The sequence below is a fragment of the Vulpes lagopus genome, chromosome 4 (assembly GCF_018345385.1).
Source record: "Vulpes lagopus strain Blue_001 chromosome 4, ASM1834538v1, whole genome shotgun sequence".
In the NCBI taxonomy this organism is placed as follows: Eukaryota; Metazoa; Chordata; class Mammalia; order Carnivora; family Canidae; genus Vulpes; species Vulpes lagopus.
In genome coordinates, this window is record NC_054827.1 from 54,419,691 (window position 1) to 54,439,852 (window position 20,162).

The 20,162-nt window shown below is 36.3% G+C and overlaps 2 protein-coding genes across 2 annotated transcripts; both read left to right on the plus strand.

The window, feature by feature from the left end:
* Nucleotides 1–2,280: 2,280 nt before the first annotated feature.
* Nucleotides 2,281–3,213, plus strand: LOC121489917 (olfactory receptor 2A25-like). The gene has a single exon (XM_041753364.1). The coding sequence runs from the start codon at nt 2,281–2,283 to the stop codon at nt 3,211–3,213; it is 933 nt and encodes a 310-aa protein (XP_041609298.1).
* Nucleotides 3,214–18,635: 15,422 nt separating this feature from the next.
* LOC121489904 (olfactory receptor 2A12) lies at nt 18,636–19,568 on the plus strand. The gene has a single exon (XM_041753353.1). The coding sequence runs from the start codon at nt 18,636–18,638 to the stop codon at nt 19,566–19,568; it is 933 nt and encodes a 310-aa protein (XP_041609287.1).
* Nucleotides 19,569–20,162: the final 594 nt, after the last annotated feature.

Consider the following 20,162-nt stretch of genomic DNA (forward strand, 5'->3'; position numbering starts at 1 on the left):
ATGTCTGACAGGCTGTAATGAACAATCATAATGCAAAATGTAATTGTTAGTGTTGGCCAGTGCCAAATTTCTGCTGTTTATAGATTTTAGCTAATAGGATATTTAAAAGTTATCACCCCTTTTAGATACACTTAATATGTGTTATTTACTCTCCTGCATTTAGTGTTGAGTTTCCTATTTAAATTATGGCATAGCTGTTTGAAAGTTTTGTTTGCAAACTTTTTTATTGCCTAATGAACTTAATGAACACCTTAATGAACACTTAATGGTGTTTTCATGAGATAATGGGCTTGACTGACTAAAAAAAAAGGAATTTATTACAGAAGAGGAGTGTCCTGAAGGTTTTATTTTTGAATGTGAAATTTCTTTTGATAATTTATTAAATATAAGAATAAGCATCTTCTGTGAATCCTTTTAACTCCTTTTAACTGTCCTGTCTTTCCAACCAGGTTATACACACCAGTAGACAGGAACTGTCTTCTATACCCTCAGCTGAGATGAAGCAGGACATAGAATATGTTTAGTAGATATCTGTGCATTTTATATTTTGTCTTTTAACTATTTGCAGGTAGGAGGAAGATGAGGTACTCATTGGTCTTTCTACTTTGGTTTATTGCGTGCCTTCATCATATGAAATTTTAGAAACAGCATTGTTGTCTTCATCGGCTCCAAATATTGCAAGAAAGTTGAACTGAATATGGCTAACAATTTTCTATACATTTAGGGCCAATGAATCCTATAGTTGGAAGGGACCTTAGCATTCTTCTGATTCAACACGGGAACCCTGTCTCAAATAAATGGTTAGTCAATTTTTGATTTAAAACATTCACTGACCTAAAGTTCATCTCCAATAAAACAACCAGTTTCCAAGGAGGTGATTTCCACTATTATAGTTATTTTCTGAACTAAGATAAAAATCATCCTTCAATAATTTCTGTTATGAATTCTGACTCTATCTTTCAAACAGGGCAAAAGGTTACTTGCTTTGGTTTAAGAGACCTTTCAAATACCAACTTAAGAGAAAAGTCAAATGAGGACCTGATAGATAGGAACTCAATTATGGATTTTCCTAGGATTCTTATTGTAGTGAAATTCAGGTGGATTCTGGACTGAAGAAAGGTATGGAGTGAAACAAAACAGAAGCAATGGCTTAAAGTTTACATGATCCAAACTTCAGAGTACGCACTCTGTGTGGAAAGATTTTTTAAAAATTTGATAAGCCACTAAAACCTAAAGATCCATGATAAATAATAAGTTTTTACATAGAGTTAGGCCATAAAATATGCCAATGGTTCTACAAATATGAGCCTATAGTGAGGGCTCTTGCTCTAGGCTTAGATAGGGAACAGAACTTGTTAAGACCCAGGCTATGACCCACCATGAAATCATTAAACCAACATTTTTACTAATTAAATAGAATAGAATAATATAGAAAATGCATAGCACATAATAAGGACTCAAGAATATATATACTAACGCATGTATGTACCTAGTAGATATTTCTTATTGTAGGATATGGCAAAATATTTGGGAAAAACTAGGTAGGTAGGTAAGCAGGTAGATAAAGAGATACAGAATATAAATATAACATCAAGTATAATAGGGGTGCCCGGGGTACCATCCTGATGATAAGATAGCACAATCAGAATAGAACATCTGTAGGTACAAAAGTCAAAAGACAAAGGTCTCCATTTGAAATCTAGCCAAAGTTGGGGCAAATGGCCTGCCATCCTCTACTTTGTTCAAGATTATGCTGTCAGTGAAGTTGGCAGGGCTAACAAATAATTCATATATTGAAGGCACAAATTCATGAGAAAAACCTAATGGAAGAATCACTGACGTGCACCTATCCTTCTTCCCATCCTCATATGAAAGATATTTGAGGCAGCGGCACAAAGTCACATGTATGGATATATGCATACCGCCACCCGGAAACCCACATAGGCAAACCTCTGCTAGAATCATTACAAACTGAGGGAAATACCCACTTCCATGAAGGCGATTTAAGTATTAATATTTTAAACTGTGGTGAAAGTGGGTTAATAAACACGAGGTTTACCGAATACTGTAATAGGATGCTAGCATGCAGCTTATTGCAGTGAAAACATTTCCTCTGTGTCATCTGGAATGCATAGCTTTCACTTAGAAAGCGACAAACAGGACAAAAATGTCATTGAAGATGTTTTCTCAGGAAATAAATGATGACACACATAGATCATGTTTAAACACTTCCCTCAGGCATCCAGACTTGGTCAGCTCCATTATCTCTTTCACAGGGAAATGGCGGGAAATCAGACCTCTGTCACAGAGTTCATCCTATTGGGCTTTCCCCTCAGCCCAGAGATTCAGATGGTTCTCTTTGGGCTCTTCACCCTGTTCTACGCCTTCACCCTGCTGGGGAATGGGCTCATCCTGGGGCTCATCTCACTGGACCCCAGACTGCACACCCCCATGTACTTCTTCCTCTCCCACCTGGCCATCGTCGACATAGCCTATGCCTGCAACACGGTGCCCCAGATGCTGGTGAACCTCCTGAGGCCAGACAAGCCCATCTCCTTTGCTGGCTGCCTGACGCAGACCTTTCTTTTCTTGACCTTTGCTCATACTGAGTGTCTTCTCCTGGTGGTGATGTCCTATGACCGGTACGTGGCCATCAGCCACCCCCTCCACTATTCTGTCATCATGAGCTGGAGAGTCTGCATCACCCTGGCACTGACTGCCTGGATTTTAGGAGTCCTCCTGGCCCTAGTACATCTAGGGTTACTCATACCATTGCCTTTCTGTGGACCCCAGAAAGTCAACCACTTTTTCTGTGAAATTATAGCTGTCCTCAAACTTGCCTGTGCAGATACCCACATTAATGAGATTATGGTATTGACTGGGGCCGTGTCTGTGCTGGTAGGGCCCTTTTCCTCAATTGTGATATCATACATTCATATTCTACGTGCCATCCTGAAGATTCAGTCAGGGGAGGGGCGCCAGAAAGCCTTCTCCACCTGCTCATCCCATCTCTGTGTGGTTGGACTCTTTTATGGCACAGCCATTATAATGTATGTTGGGCCCAGATATGGGAACCCCAAGGAGCAAAAGAAATACCTGCTCCTGTTTCACAGCCTTTTCAATCCCATGCTCAATCCCCTTATCTATAGTCTGAGGAACAAAGAAGTCAAAGCTGCTCTGAAGAGGATTCTTGAAAAAGAAAGAACTTCATGAAAACCTGTAGAATAATAAAGTAGCTGAGTTTAAAGGGACCCGAGAAATCATCTTATCCAATATTTATCAAGATTCATAAACATGCTCTAGGGCATCCTTTTCATCTTCAGATTTTCCTGGCACTCTCTCCCAAGAAAGTTCATTCTACTTACCTCCCTCTGACATTGAATGTCAATGCTGCACAAGGAAAGGGAAATAACTTCCCACTAGCTGCACTGTGGACACACTTGTAATATATTATGCAAAATATTCTGAATAAAAGGAAATAAGTTTGTATATTTTTCTGTAATCAGGACTAGTAGATAACATTTAATAAAATAAAGCAAGGTATTGGAAGAATGTGTAAGATATAGCAACTGGGAGAGATTGATAACATAGTAATTTCAATATTTGAAATTCTATAGCTGTCATCTTCATACATTTAGAATACAATTCCTGCATAAATTCTTGTGATAGTAAAGTTTTCTAAGGCATAATCAGCTTGAGTGGGGAAGACCATGAGCCATGGCTTCACGGGGGAAGGAATGAAAAATGTAAGCGTGATGCCACTACCAATAACAAGAAAACCCCAAAGCCTGTCTCGCTAGTAAGTATTTGGACATTGGGGCTTTCCCTGTCACTCATTTTCTCCACTTGGGGAATGGAGGTGGAGATTCATGGAGGAGAAGAGAACAGAATGAAAGTCATTGAGAGTTCTTGAAAGAACTCTTTCTCTCATTGATTGGGTCGATTGTCTCCCATGGGAAATGACCAACACTTGGAGAAAAGTTTCTAGCAAATGAGAACAGACTATAATTGTTGTGATGACTAGCTGATGAATAATACTTGAGCTACAAACTATCAGGAATAATTTGACTTTAAATTAAGAGATTTAAGTTAAATAACCATCTTACTCAAACTGAAATTCTAGCACTTAGTTATGAAGTGAGAGAAAACAGTTAAGAAGGAGTAGAAAAGGATATATAAAGAGACTTTTTTGCTTTTCAATTCTTTTGTCAAATCTGCCATATACTTAAATTGTATAAAAGGCAAGTATACAACTTTTAGAATAAGGTGATTTTTTTTTTTGATGGGGGGAAGAGTGTTATAAAGAGGAAAATATATGGACTTCTGTCTTAAAAAGCAGCCCTTTTGTAAGGACATCTGTTATACAGACATAACTATATGACCAAATAAAGGTTGAAAACACATGATTGTGAGTTCAGATAAGCTGGGTTTTTATAAAGCTCTGCCAATTGCTAGATGTGCAAACTTTTGCAATATACCAGAATTCTTTGGAATTTAGATTTTATTGTGGATAAAATGAGTTCATTAATACTAAGCATGTAGGTTTTCTTTTTTTTTTTAAGTTAGAATTAAAGATTTTATTTATTTATTCTTGAGAGACACACAGAGAGAGGCAGAGACATAGGCATAGGGAGAAGCAGGCTCCATGCAGGAAGCCCGATGTGGGACTCGATCTCAGGACCCCAGGATCATGACCTGGGCTGAAGGCAGATGCTCAACTGCTGAGCCACCCAGGTGTCCCTAGCATGTAGGTTTCTAAGCAGAAATACTATGTGCAAAATGCTTAACAGAATCTATGAGTCATAATAAAAGCTCAATAAACGGTAATTATTAATATTAGCTGCTGTATACATTTATCATATCTTTAAAGAATGAGGACTATGACTTATAAATGAGACCATGGAAAATGAGATCTTCTACTATACTAGAAAAAAATCAGGAATTTTGCAAAATGTAGTCTTTTGTATGCTTGAAAATGCCAAGATTTCAAATGATTTAGAAAGTATGAAATGACTTTCTTTCACAATCTCAATTCTCTAAAGAAATAATAAATATTTTAAAAGTATGTGGATGGAGTGCCTAAGTGGCTTGGTTGGTTCAGTGTCTGAATCTTCATTTTTGGCTCAGGTCATGATCTCAGGGTCGTGGGATGGAGCCCCACATTGGGCTCTGCACTGTACATGGATCCTGCTTGGGATTCTCTCTCTCCCTCGTGCTCTGCCCTGCCCCCACCTTGAGTGCCTGTGGTGTGCACACACCCATGCTCTCTCTCAAAAAAATTTTTTTAATTAATTAATTAAAAGTACATATATAAATACAATTCAGAATCGCAATATTTTATGTATATCTATATGTAGTGGTGCATATAATTTATATATGTAGATGTAGATGCACCTACATTCACATGTATCACACACAAAGAGGGCATTATTTTTATTTGCCTTCTTTCACTGTGTGAGAATCACTCAGGTTGTTGCATGTGGCTCTGTTTTGTTAACTCTTTCATATGCATTATGTTGCATAAACATATCACAGTTTATCCATTATATTTCTGGTGAGTTGAGTTGTCTACAATTTGGGCTATAATAAATATTCCATGAATGTTATTATTTCATTATTCAATAACTTCTGTTGGGGAAAGCTGGCTTATGAATGCTCTGCATTTGGTTATGCTTTAGCTTAACCTCCTGAGAGGCTGCCTACAAAATTATCTCTTACTTATGACCTACAACATGCTTCACACTGTGCTAGATTTTGGTAACCCAGTAATGAGCCAAATATATGCAATTTCTACCTATATGAGATTACAGTCTAATAAGGGAGACTGGCATTATTCTGATGATAATAATAATCATAAATATTGTAGGATCACAAGTCTGTTTTTTTCTTCTAAATAGCTGATCCAAAAATAAAGAATTTATTGATTCTTTTGTGATTGGCTTAATATTCTTAATTAATAACAGTGAAAGACTTGGGGAGTCGGGAAGGTGAAATTATATATGTGCATTGGGATAACATGAACTTTCCAGTTTTCTATTAAATATAGATAATTAGTCTTGCCTGCTTGGAAGAGCCTCTTTCTCATGCTATTTCATCCTGGCCTATGTATTTGTCTCTCCTTGAGATTTGTTAGATCCTTGGTGAAGGCTGGCCATTTTCTGTGAGATTTAGCCTCTCTCAAACTATCCCAGGTCCTGTCTAGCCTTTGATCCTGGAGTTTAAGGCAGTGGAAAGTATGTTCTCTTATTATATTTAGTCAGCATCCATTATATTTCTATGGTGGGTCATCCACACCTTAGCCCTTGTTATGGGTTTGGATTTGGCTGTGGGTTTCATTTTGAACTCTAGTCTGGTCAGAACCATCCTAAAGCCATCGGAGACAAGGCTATTTCATCTGCACCATGGTGATTCCCTGTGAAAGTTATAACCCTACTTTTCTAGCATTTGAATCCATCACCACCATCTGGGGACATGTGGAATCATTTGAATCCCTTCCAGAAGATATGGAGGCAGCTAGGAGTCAGGAGAGCTGCCTCAGGCTTGTACATCTAGCCATGTGATTTCTCCAGCACTCAGTTCTCCTTCTTACCCTGTTGTGATGTTTTATGCAATTGTGCTGCGTGTTGGTCTCTAGCCAGAGATACGAATGGGGAATTTAGAGAAATACTCATGTGCTTTCAGATTTATTCTCATCATTTAGAATAACCTCCTAACTGTGATTGGAAATATCGAAGATTTTCAATATTAGAATATAGATAAAATATATTTAAATAAAACATGCATACTAAAGAATATCTTCTTAAAAATTAGGATTGTTTTATTGTATATTTGTTGACTTGTAATATATTTATATTTCATATTACATGAAAAAAGATTACTAATGCCATATGCATAATATCCAATATTTGAGAAAAAATTCACATTGATAATAAAGGATTTTTTCTTTTATTTGCTTACCTGAATTTTCAAATGCAACTGAGGAAACTGTATTGTGCATATAATGAAGAAATACAAAGTTTTTTGAACAGCACAATTTTAGAAATGAAAAAATCTATGAAATAGTTAAATGCAGGTTTATAAGTAATCTGATCATGTAGAGAAAAATTATGGTAAAACTGGAAAATACAAGGAAACAAAAATGGAGATACACATCAAATAATTTGCAAATAGATAAAGAAATGACATTGGAAATAGGAAATGATGAGGGTACCATCAAACAACACCTAAGTGGGAAACTGGAGTGGGAAGTATAAAAAGGAATAATGTTTAGTTGAGAAACAAGGTTTTATAGGTAGGTACTGAAAGTGACCTTGGGTGATGATAGTGTCTCTCTGTTTACACTAACTTTTGTGCAAAGAGAAATATTAATTATGATGATAGTGTCTCTCTGTTTACACTAACTTTTGTAGAAAGAGAAATAGTAATTATGTTGCTTCCTTTCTATATAAATTAGTTTTAGGATTTCTAGGATAGAAACAACAAACAATATACCAGAGTAACTATCTTGAATATCATATTTTGATAAAGCACCTAAAAATACTGGATAAAATATTTTAAAAACCATAATTTTTAAATGTACAGTTGGGCTTTAAGAGCATAAATAAAATTCTCATAGGACCAAGATGAGGCACAACCACCAATTGTGTGGTGAGATTGTAAACCAGCACGTGGCTTTCGGGTCACTTTTAATCCCCAGGATTCCAGGTGGCAATGACTGCAATTGGCCCATGAGAGATATAGCCTTCGCTTATGTAAGGCAGGAAATTAGAATAAAGACATGTTCTTGAAACTGGACCCTTCCCCCATTGCCATTGGGAATACTATAATAAGCAGTTAATTGAGAAGCTAACGTCTCAGTTGAATCTACAGAAATCAGAGGACACTGAGAGAATATCTTTAAAGTGTTGAAAAATAGCTGCCAATCAGAAATTTTACATGTGGAAGAGTGCTCTTCCAAAACTCAGATGAAATAAACATATTCCCAAACAAAAACAAAAATAAAACCAACAAGAAAACAAATGAATTTGAGTCTTTATTGCCAGTAGGTCTACACTGCAAGAAATCCTAAGAAATACCTTTTTCTAGCTGCAGGAATGCTCTCTGATCATAATGGATGTAATTTTTTTCTAAGTATTAAAAATATCTATCTTTGGCTTTCAGAAATGTTACTATAGTATTTACAAGTGTATTTTATATCAATTTATCCTGCCTATGATTTGCTGAGATTTCTGCATTCATGGGAGCATACTTTCATCATGATTGGGAAATACTTAGAAATAATTTCTTCAAAATTTGCATTTTTCCCCATTATGCTTTTCTTTTCTTTTGAGTATATGTTAGAATGGTTTTCTACCACACTCTTTTATAACTTTCAGACTCAATTTTTCTATTATTTAGCTTTTTATACTTTTATTTCATAGTATTCTGTTAATCTTAGTGTGAGTTTATTGGTTCTTATCTCCCCTGGGGGCAATCATCTGTTAAATTCATCCTATGTTTTTTCAAATTATTATATATTGCTGTTTCAGGATGAATATTTGATTCTTTTTGAGATTTATTATTTATACTTTTGTTTCCCTTTTCTTTGACATAAATTATCATTATTTGAGTTTTTATTTGTAACCTTAACATCTACTATATCTGGGACCCCTACTATTGACTATTTTACCTCTTGATAATTGATAAATTTTCCCTGCTTTTTCATGTGTTAAATGATGCATTTTAGAAGCTGTAGATTATGTCATACTTCTATAAATATCATTGATATATTTTGTTTTTCTCTGAATAAGCAGTGAAATTTGTTAAAGATCACCTTGTTTCTCATGGGGTTCTGTTTTAAGTTGGTTAAAATTAATCTATTTCAGTTTTACCCTTACTGCTCAGGCATTATTTCTGTGCCTACACCAAGGTCTTTATGAAGAGATCTACATCCCAGCTAGATTGCAACTCCAAAATTCCCTGAACATTTTGCAACTTCTGAAGTTTTTGTTCGGCTACTCTCAGCTTTTCTCATCTTTTGGCAACTCAGCCACTGGTCTGCATTAGGCATCAGCATCCATGTACCTTACTTAGGACTAAGAAATGCCTAAGAAAACCCCCGACTCCTCTTAATACAGTTCCTTCCTCTTCCACATCCCTATGCCAACTCAATTCTCAGTTCTCTTATTTTTCTGTAACTGTAATCTCTGTTGCTTACATTCAGCAAGACTGCAGCCTTCTGCTTGGACTCTATTTTTATGGCCACCATTTGGAAATATCTTCTGGAAGAAAGCCTCTGTAAATGTGAGCGCACTTTGTATATCTCTTTTTCTCAAGGAGCACAACCTCCACTATTTGTGTACTTTCCAAACACACTCATCTGAAGCCTAAACTCAATTCTAATTATCATAGCAACTTTACTTTGCTCAACTAAACATTAAATATTATCAAATAAACATTTTGTGAAAAATAATCTCATTAATGATTAAAACAGCATGAAAATAATGTCAGTTTGAAGAGGGTTTAGAAGGGCATTTACATATAATTCACATAAATGGCAAACTGCTATAGTTAACAGTTTTATTTTTAAACTGAAGTCTGTATTAGTAGATAGGTAAGAACTGGGGCAATATAATCCTCAACCATATTCCAAAAGATGTGATTATTCTGAAATATCAAGTCATGTACCTGAGAAGCAAATGTTAAGTAAGTTGACTTGTGGTTGTTAATCATATACACCAAGTGATAAGGTTTCATTGTCTGACAAGCAAGTAATTAGCTGGGTTGGACTGAATTATGTTCACTCAAAGTTTATGTGTTGAAATCATGGTCCTGTAATACCTCAAAGGGGGGCTTTTTGAAGATGGGGTTTTATAGAGGTAATTATATCCATGTGAGGTATTCAGAGTAGCCCTAACCAATATAGCTGGTGTTCTTATAAGAGATTAGGACACAGACATAAATATGTGAAGACAGAGGGGAAGACAGTCATCTATTACACGTCAAGAAGAGGGACCTTGGAAGGAACCAACCTGGTCCACACCGAAATCTCAGACTACTAACCCTCAGGACTGTGAGAGAATAAACTTCTATTATTTACACAGTAAAGTCTGTGGTAGTTTGTTTCCACAGCTCTAGCAAACTAATCTGTGAATTAGAGAATCAAATGAATATTAGTTAGCAGAGAGCCAAGCATAAGTACAAGTTAGTCACCAAAGATACTGTTTAAGCAGCTACTGGAAAATTCTTCACTATGGGGAAAAAATGACAGTTTATTTCAAGTTTGAGAACAAAATTTTTTTCTTTTTAAAATTAATTAATTTATGTATTTATGTACTTATTTATTTATTTGACAGAGAAACAGATAATACAAGCAGGGGGAGTGGCAGGCAGAAGGAGAGCTGCAGCCTCTAGAAGGAGAGAATAAAGTTGAAGCAATATAAAAGCAAAGAATTAGTAAACTATTGAAATTAAGTTGATATTAACCAGGACCATATTATTATATTATTATAAATTAAAATGCTAATCATAATCCCAAGGGGCACAGCCACTAAGAAAATATATATAAAGAAATGCCAAGAGCATTAAATAGTGCACTACAAAATATTTAACAAAAAGGGGCCAGTAATGAAGGAATGAACAAAGGAACAAAACATCATAAAACATATGGAAACAAATAGCAGTTAGTGTACAGATGTTGATGTTGAGGTTGGGGCTCAGTAGGTTAAGTGGTTGGCTCTTGATTTTGGCTCAGAGCATGATCTCAGGGTCCTGGGTTTGAGCCCTACCTGAAGCCCTGCCTAGAGCCCTGGGTGGAGCCTGTTGGTGAACCCCATGTCAAGCCCCCCATGGATCCCCACTGTGGAGCTCCATGCTCAGTGGGGAGTCTATTTTCTCCCTCTCCTTCTGCCCTTCCCCCCACTTGCTTACTCTCTCTTTCTCAAATAAATAAATAAATATTTAAAAAATAAAAAATAAATGTTGATGTTGGGGTTAGAGTCTAGGTAGACCTTAGATCCAGTATCCTTACACTCTCATCCAAATCGTGGAATTAAGACTAAATCTTATCAACATCTGAGAATACAATGAATGCTTTGAATGTTTAATTAGGAGAACAAAAAAATATATAAAGTTATTGTAATCACCAAAGACACCTAGAAGGAAGGAAGAGAGAAAGAACAGAGGGCATAGGGGTAGAGAAGTGCATTTCTAAACGTATACTACAGAATAGTCTCTACATAAAGCACGCACACTCGAAAACAGAGGGAAGCTGATAATTAACGTCTTATAAGTGGCTTTAAAAATGTTGGACTTACTCTCTTGAGATAGGAGGTCAGTGAACACTGTTGATTCACACTGATGTGCACAAGGCTAACATTCAGTCAGGAACACTGCATTTGGGAAGAGGCCTGGCAGGGCATACTAACTGAAGTGTTATCCGCACGTAAAATGCAGTGAAATCTTTGGGACTGATGAGGTCCCATAGAAAATGGATAGAAAATAGATACAAAGAATAAATCTTGAAAAACGTCAGTGTTCACAGATACGGGAAATGAAGAGAAAGCCACCAAGGAAACAGAGGAGGAGCAGCCGGGAAAGTAGAAGGACCACAGGGGTAGCAGAAAATGATCAGAGTTGATGGGATGGAGTGTTTCAAAGAGAGAATTCTATTGACCGGGTTAAATGGTGCTGGCAGGTCAAGTGGGATAAGGACAGAACTGCTCATTGGGTTTAGCAAAGTCAAGATAATTGACATCTTTGAGAAAAAGAGTTTCACATGCTGATTGGATGTGTTCAGGGGAACAGGAGCAGAGACATTTGAGACATGTTGCTGGAGAGAAGTTCTTGAGTGGGCAGGAGGGATGGGATTCATAGCATGAGTGGTAGGCTCTCCTTCATGAGGGTCAACACCAGTAACCACAGTAACAGCAGAAGAGTTGAGAATAAATGTGGATCCAGAATCCTGGTCAGTGTTGAGTTAAGATTGTGAATTATCATCTGCTAGCTTCTGTGTTCTCAGTAACTCTCAGTCGGTGGCTGGGACTGTGGGTGGGAGGACTCATGGGAGGTTTAAAGAGAGAAAATACAGGGAAAAATCATCTTAGAGAGGAAACTAAGGAAACAGGATGAGTTCTGGTAACATCAAGGACCAAAATGATATGAATACTCATGAATTTAAAGGGATCTGAGTCATCAGGGTAATGTGTTCTTCTCCAGATGTGTGGAGGAAGGCAAAGCCATCCACCATTTAAATTCAGTCTAATACCTAAAGGCTTAGAACAGAGTCATTAAAATTACCTCTTTAAGCATAGGACAGAAAAGAAATGTGAAAAAAAAAATGAACAAGTAGTTAGAGGGTGACTTGTAATCAAAGGAAGACAGGGAGACATTGAGGGAATAGGGTTGAATCTCTGAGTTTCCATGTAAAAATAAATATTGGCAATGGAAATTTTTGATAATTTACTTTACAGTAACACTTTTCTGCAGATAGAGATTGTTCACTCCCTAAGGAGGAAATTGTCCCTTGGGGTACTGTCTTAACAAGCCCCATGGGGGGCACACCTACATCATAACCTTTAAACTATTCCAAAAGGGGCATGGAAGAAGGCCCACTTGAAGATCAAGTACATAAGAAGTCCAGATACTTGAGGCTTGTTCTATTGACATAAGCCATAAAGTATGACTTCTATCTGCTACATTTTCATGCCAACATCCTCCTGAGTAGGATCACTCATTCCATTTTCCCTGAGTTCTCACTTTTCTGCATAAGCAGGTGCACCCCCGAGCCCCCACCACACGGATAACAAAGCTGGAGAACTCTGCAGAGGTTTTACACTACTCTGTAGGGGAGACGTAGAATGGTGGGAAGACATTTTGTAATGTGTTCCCTGGATGCCACAGGTATGCCTCTGGGGAATGGGTTGGTTTTAGGTGATCAGAGTATAAAGCCCTCACATATAGACACCTCCCGAGCATCCCTGAGTACCCTCTTTTTGGTCAAGGTAGAAAGGATATCTGGGACTCACCATGCACCAACCCCACTTCAGGGAGTAGGTGACTCATTTGCCCATCTCTGTGAGTTTCCCTGTACATTCAAGCCGAATTTAAGGGATATACCAGAAATAGCATCCCCCTTTGTACAAATCATTATAGATAAACTGGTCGAGGAATAACAGAGGAGAAAGACAGAAGGCTGGCAGAAATCTCAGGTTTAAAAAGAAGATTTCTTTCTCCCACTCTTCTGAGGTTCTTAACAGTAATACCATATTTATGCTGTCACAACCCCTCCCTCGTCACTCATATGGGAAGAGGCAGTGGAATCAGATGTCTGTCACTCATGGCATCAAACTGAAATTGGCCTAGGAGCCATCTCATTCTTTTGCCTCTTTTTACAAATTAAATATGAAGCCAGAGTCTTACACAATTTATCTTGACCTGCATTTCTTCCCCTACTGCACTATCTGCTCCTACTACATCTTAGAAGTATCTTCCAACCAGGGAAGTGAGAACACTGGGGCTCCTTTTATATGCTGCCCAGGAAGGAGATCTTAGTCAGTGGCAGGGAGAAATCCTGTAGCTATTTGATAAAATTCCATTATTATTTTTTGTTTATCACTGAAGCTAATAGAGGTGTCTGATTAGCTTTTTCTTTTTTGGTGTCCCAGGCTTACTCTTCAGGAATGGTAGTCCTCATCCTAGAGACACCCTTTGATCCCAGAGTGGAATTATGTGATCACTATTTTTACTTATTAAAGTTATGAGGAGAGTATAGCTAGTGGAAATATGATAAAAACTACTACTACAGAACTTATCTACTTCACCTCTGTTCTTTTTTTTTTTTTTGCTTTTTAAAAAATTTTTTTAATAATAAATTTATTTTTTATTGGTGTTCAATTTGCCAACATACAAAATAACACCCAGTGCTCATCCCGTCAAGTGCCCCCCTCAGTGCCCGTCACCCATTCACCTCAGTTCTATATCTGGTACCATAGTCAGTGAAAACATTTGCTCTATAAAATTTTCAAAATTTAAATGCACCCTTCACCTTTTAAGTTACTTTTGAGAAGTGTTTTTTTAAAACAATGCAACTAAAGTGAAAATGTGTTATTCTTAACTTTAAAAAATGCAAAAAAGAAAAGTAATAGAATCCAGGTCAATGTGTGTAATTCTATAATGAGACAATCTTTTCTTTGTTTGGAGTCTGCATAAGAAATATTTGCTACTTTTAAGATCCTCTAATTTGTATACAGGCAGGGTTGCTTTCACCTTTCATATATAGATCTAAAGCCTACCTGGAATTTATTTTGTGAATTATGTGAGGTGAGGGCCATGTTTTAATTTTACTCCACATGGATAGTTAACTGACCCACATTATTCATTGCCAATGCCAGTGCCACTTTTGCTGGAGATCAAATGAGTGCACTTGCGTGTGCTTGCACGAGTGCATGGATGTGTTTCTGAATTTCTGGGCTAATAATTGGCCTGATTGTTTATCTTTGCCCTAATACCACATTGACTTAATAACTGTAGCTTCATAAATGTTGGTAGTCGATGGAGTAACTCCTACCTCATTCTTCCTTCTCAAGACTTCCATGGCTATCCTTGACCTTTTGCATTTTCGTATAATATTTAGAGTAAGATTAGTAATTTCCACACGTAAAAAAAACCTGCTGGGATTCTGATTTGAATCTCGTTAAAAGTATAGATCAATCTGGAGAGATTCAGAACTTTATAAATCATCTACTCTATAAATGCACAAATACACATATAAATATCCTTCATTTTATGCAGATTTTTGAACCCAGAATTTTAAAAATCACTCATTGATTTCAATAGTTTATCTATATTTAAAAAAATTTCTATATACATAATTGTGTTTTTATAAATAATGACATTTTATATTCTCCATTTTACATTTTATGCCTTTTACTTTTTCTTTTTGCTTTATTGCTGGCTAGTTATGGAGTTAATGTTAAATAGATACAGTGTTAGTGGAGTATAGTAGGCTTGTCTCCTAATTCAGAGAAAAAGCTTTTAATATTTCACTAATTTAAGTATGATGTTTCTATAGGTTTTGTAAATACTCTTTCTCAGATTAAAGTTCCTTTCTATTTGAAGTTTGCTAAGTCTTTCTCTAAGAAAGAGATCCTGAATTTTACCTTGTTGGTGGATTTTTTTCTCCATTAGTATTGTATAGTATCTCCTATGCGGGTAAATGCTTTGGAACAATATTATTATGGCCACTACCAGTTTCTATGTGACAAGAACATGTGTTTTCCTTATTTTTTTTTTAACTTGTGTGTGTGTGTGTGTGTGAGAGAGAGAGAGAGAGAGAGACAAAGACAGAGACAGAGACAGAGAGTTTGGATTTATGTTTGGGTGGTGTGGGTATGATTCTTGTAAGGATTTTGTGACTTGATTTCCTGATTTTATCTAGTATTATTAACTCTTCTTTTAGTGACTTATAATTACACATGATGTGATAATATATATAGATTTATTAATGCCAGCTTATTTCAGTTTATCAAATCTTATTTGCTTCTTTATTTCTCCTTTTTTCCCTTCTGCCTGCTGCTGGGTTGATAATGCTTTTAGTTTCTTTTATTTGCCTTATAATTTTTGAAAACTATAGATTTTATGTCTGTTTTTGATAATTTTCATTAATTGGTAATATCCAAGTTAAAGAAATTATTCTAACGAATTCAAAGTCACTAGGGGTTTCAATTCTCATCAAGAAATTTAGCACTCATTACTTATCAAACATTCCTTCCTTGTTTACTTACTATTTTTAGATTTCACCTCACCCCTTTAAGATACCAAAATAATTATTTTATAATCCACAGGCCATAAGATTTACCAGCATATTTTTTCAAGTGCTTTATCAGTATTATTTGTGTATTTTAAGTAGGTTTCATGCCTACTTAAAAAAGAACCACTGATTCACTTTTATTCTTATTAAGAAATATACTTTAATCGTGTAGTGAGGATCTGTAGGTGTCAATACTCCCCTTATCTGTATGTCCAGTAATGTCCTACTTTGCTCTTGTTCATTCAAGAGAGTTCTTGAAGGTACAATATTTTAGAATAACAGCTTACCTCTTTGGCACATTAAGGTAATAGCTTGTGTCTTCAGACTCTTTCTTGCTGATGAGGTCATTGGCACTTGAATTGTTGTTCCTACATATTTCATTGTTTTTATACTTGGTAACTCTTAATATTTCCCTTTATCCTGGGAAAAGTAAATGATAAAATAGTCTAACAAAAGTTATTGAAGAGACTAATGAAACTATTGTATTTATTAAAAAATCACAAACTCATGGAGCCTGGGTGCTTAGTCAGGTAGCTCGACTCTTGATCTCAGCTCAGGTCTTTTTTTATTTTTTATTTATTTAAAAGAGAGAGCATAAGCAGGGGACAGGGAAGAGAGAGACAAGCAAACTCCTCACTGAGTACAAAGTCCATTAGGGCTTGATTCTAGAACCCAGAAATCATGACCTGAACCAAAGTTAGATACTTAACCAACTGAGCCACCCAGGCACCCAGCTCAGGTCTTCATCTCAAAGTCGTGAGTTCGCTCCACACCAGGCATGGAGCCTACTTAAAAAAAAATCACAATACCTATGTATGAAACAAAAAGAGCATACTCATGAACCAAGAATGATGTGTATAGGAAGAATCAACGTTAAACTCTTGGGAAGGAAGAAACAAAGTCACTAATTTTTTTAAAAAAATCAGGCAGATGGGATAAATGTTCAGTCATAGAATAAATAGTTATGAAAAAGTCTATTACATGGTGAAGAGAAAAAAGAAAAAATGTGGAAGGCTAATTAAGGGACATAAGTTGATCACTACACATTGAATAAGACCTACAAGGTCTAGACATAGTAAAGTATAGAGGATGGAGGAAAATAGAAGTTGAAGAGATAATTGTTAGCATTCATTGAGAATTTTTATTTATCCTATTCTCTTACCAGAATATATTATTTATCTGAAGATTCATATATTCTTCAGTAATGAAAACTACTTCATTTTGCTTGAGTGTACATTTATCTTTAGTTTTTGCACTCATTAAGTGGAATGCATCTTTTTACCATTTAAGGACTTAGATCTATTTTGAATTCTGAAACATTTTTGCTGAAACATATTTTGCTCAAATACTGTTTCTTCACTATCCTCTCCATTTTTTTTCCTCTGGAAACTTTATCATGTCTAAGTTTAGCCACTCAATCTATTATTCATGTCTCGAGATTGCTCTTTCAAAACAGTACCCTTTGTCTGTATGAACATCTGAGTGGGTTCTTAAATGTGACCTTCCAGTACACTACTTCTCTCTTTAATATGAGGTCTGGAAATTATCTTCCTTATTGGTTATAAAATTATGTATCTTTACACCTTATTTCAAATATCTGTGCTTGATCCATTTCATACACTCTTTTTTTTTCATACACTGTTTTATGGCTACCTTATTCCTTTTTCTTCATTTATCAAGCATTTCAGTAAGTATCACTCCTTGATTAACTTATTGGTGCATCCTAACCATCTTTAGAGTCTTTGGAAAATTGGACTATACATTTATTACATTTTGAATGAATTCAAGGTTCCAGTTGTTTACTTTGTTTCTCCTCTTTAGCAGGACTTATTTTTCCCAAACTGTGTATTTACGCACACATTCTGAGTGAAAGATTTTTTGTTTTTAGTATGGTTTTTATTTTAATTTGTTTTTTCCACCATTTCTTTCTCTCTGTCTTGTGATTTTGAATTTTTGCTGTTCTTCACCCAGCTCCATGGGCCCTGCATATATAATATATAATATGTTATATATAATACAGTAGATCTCAGGATCTGGTAATCTAATGAGAGAGCCAGGAAGTATATTGACTTCTTTGTAGTCACCTAATCAGCAGCCCAATAGTTGTTTTATACCTCCTTTTACATCCAAGCCCTTGGTTTCAAGCAATCATATTAATATATCCCATTTCCCAAAAGTTGATTCTGTAAGAGCTGAGTTCCAGGTATAACATTCTGCCTTCATACTTGAAGCATATATATTTCTGATTCATTTCTGGTGTTGCAAAAATGATCTCATTTTAAACTCTGGCTATCTATTTGGGGTTTGTATTTTACATTTTGATTTCTCATCTCCATGTGTTTGAAATAGGAAGACTTAGGAACTCTGAGCACAGATCTTTCTACTTAACTAAATATACAACCAATAGTGTAGTACAATGATAAAATTGTTAGTGTCTATTTTTTATTGCTAATAATATTTCTGGGAGAAAATAGAAATTAGTGGAAGCAGAGGTAAATGAAAGAGAATCTGACTCTAACTCCTTATTAGCTTCAGCTGATTATTGCTTACAATTAATTTCAAGAAATGACATTTCTTTTATTTTTGAAAAGCAGCCAGAGACTCCAACTTTTATATGAAGTCTACTAATTGTTAATATTGGTCAATAACTGAATTTATTAGATATCTCTAAAGCCAAATGTACAGATCAACATCACAGACTTTAGACTGGATTGGATCCATGAATTACTGAATTTTAGCCTCTGTATAAATTCTCACTCTGTATGAACATATTCCTTTTTCCTTTTCTACCACTCAGCTCCAAAATTCCTGTGCTAAGTACAACATTGTACCTATCTGTCAAAAGAACATGGGAAGCAATCAGACATGGATCACAGAAGTCATCCTGCTGGGATTCCAGGTTGATCCCAAACTTGAAATATTCCTCTTTGGGTTCTTCTTGCTATTCTATAGCCTCACCTTGATGGGGAACGGGCTCATCCTGGGGCTCATCTGGCTGGACTCCAGACTGCACACGCCCATGTACTTCTTCCTCTCAAACCTGGCCATTGTTGACATGTCCTATGCCTCAAGCTTTGTCCCTAAGATGCTGGCAAATCTTATAATGCAGAAGAAAACCATCTCCTTTGTTCCATTGTTACTTCAGACATTTTTGTATTTGGCACTTGCTGTCACAGAGTGTATGAGTTTGGTGGTCATGTCCTATGATCGGTATGTGGCCATCTGCCATCCCCTACATTACACTGTCGTCATGAGCTGGAGAGTGTGCATTATCTTGTCTGCCACTTGCTGGATGTTCAGCTTTCTCTTGGCTCTGGTCCATATTACTCTCATTCTTAAGTTGCCCTTTTGTGGACCACAAAAAATCAACCACTTTTTCTGTCAAATCATGTCGGTATTTAAATTGGCCTGTGCTGACACTAGACTCAATCAAATTGTTCTCTTTGCCGGCTCTGTGTTTGTTTTAGTCGGGCCCCTCTGCTTGGTGCTGGTATCCTATAGTCATATCCTGTTGGCCATCTTGAGGATCCAGTCTGGGGAGGGTTGCAGAAAGGCCTTCTCCACCTGCTCCTCCCACCTCTGTGTGGTGGGGCTCTTCTTTGGCAGTGCTATTGTTATGTACATGGCCCCTAAATCTAGCCATTCTCAAGAACAAAGAAAGATTTTATCATTGTTTTATAGCCTTTTCAATCCTATGCTAAACCCACTCATCTACAGCCTGAGGAACACTGAGGTGAAGAGTGCCCTGAAGAGATTTCTAGGGAAGAAGTCATCAGCATGAGGAAGGTTTGGAGTATTCCAAGATTGTGAGCTTTTCCACCTGTTTCTGGGTCCTTGAATGCCCTTGTAAATCCGTTAATTTAACAAACCCAGTACTCTTTCTCTTTGGAAAATGTAAATACTCTTACACTTTAAGCCAGTGATACAAAACCTGAGATAATCATTATGAAACAGAACATCACAGTCTAATCCTATTCATGAACAGAGATGCAAATATCTTAACAAAAATATTAGTCAAAATAAGTCCACAAGCACACAGAAAACTCAGTTCCTAGTGTTTTCACGACCTAAATGTTAAAAACAAACTATACATAAAGCTTTTAGAAGGTAAGAAGCGGAAGAATTTTAAAAATAATATACAAAATTGTTAGCCACAAAAGAAAACATTGATAAATTTGAGTAGATTGAAAGTTAAGAACATCCGATCAATCAATAAAGGGCATAAAAAAGTGAAAAGACAAGACGCGAATCCTCTTCTACTCCCTCGTCTAATTTATCAGGTTTAAACATCACCTCCTCAGAGATCAGCATATTTCATCCCACTTGTCTGGACTAGGTGACTTTTTACCATATCACTCCAGTTTATCTTTGTACT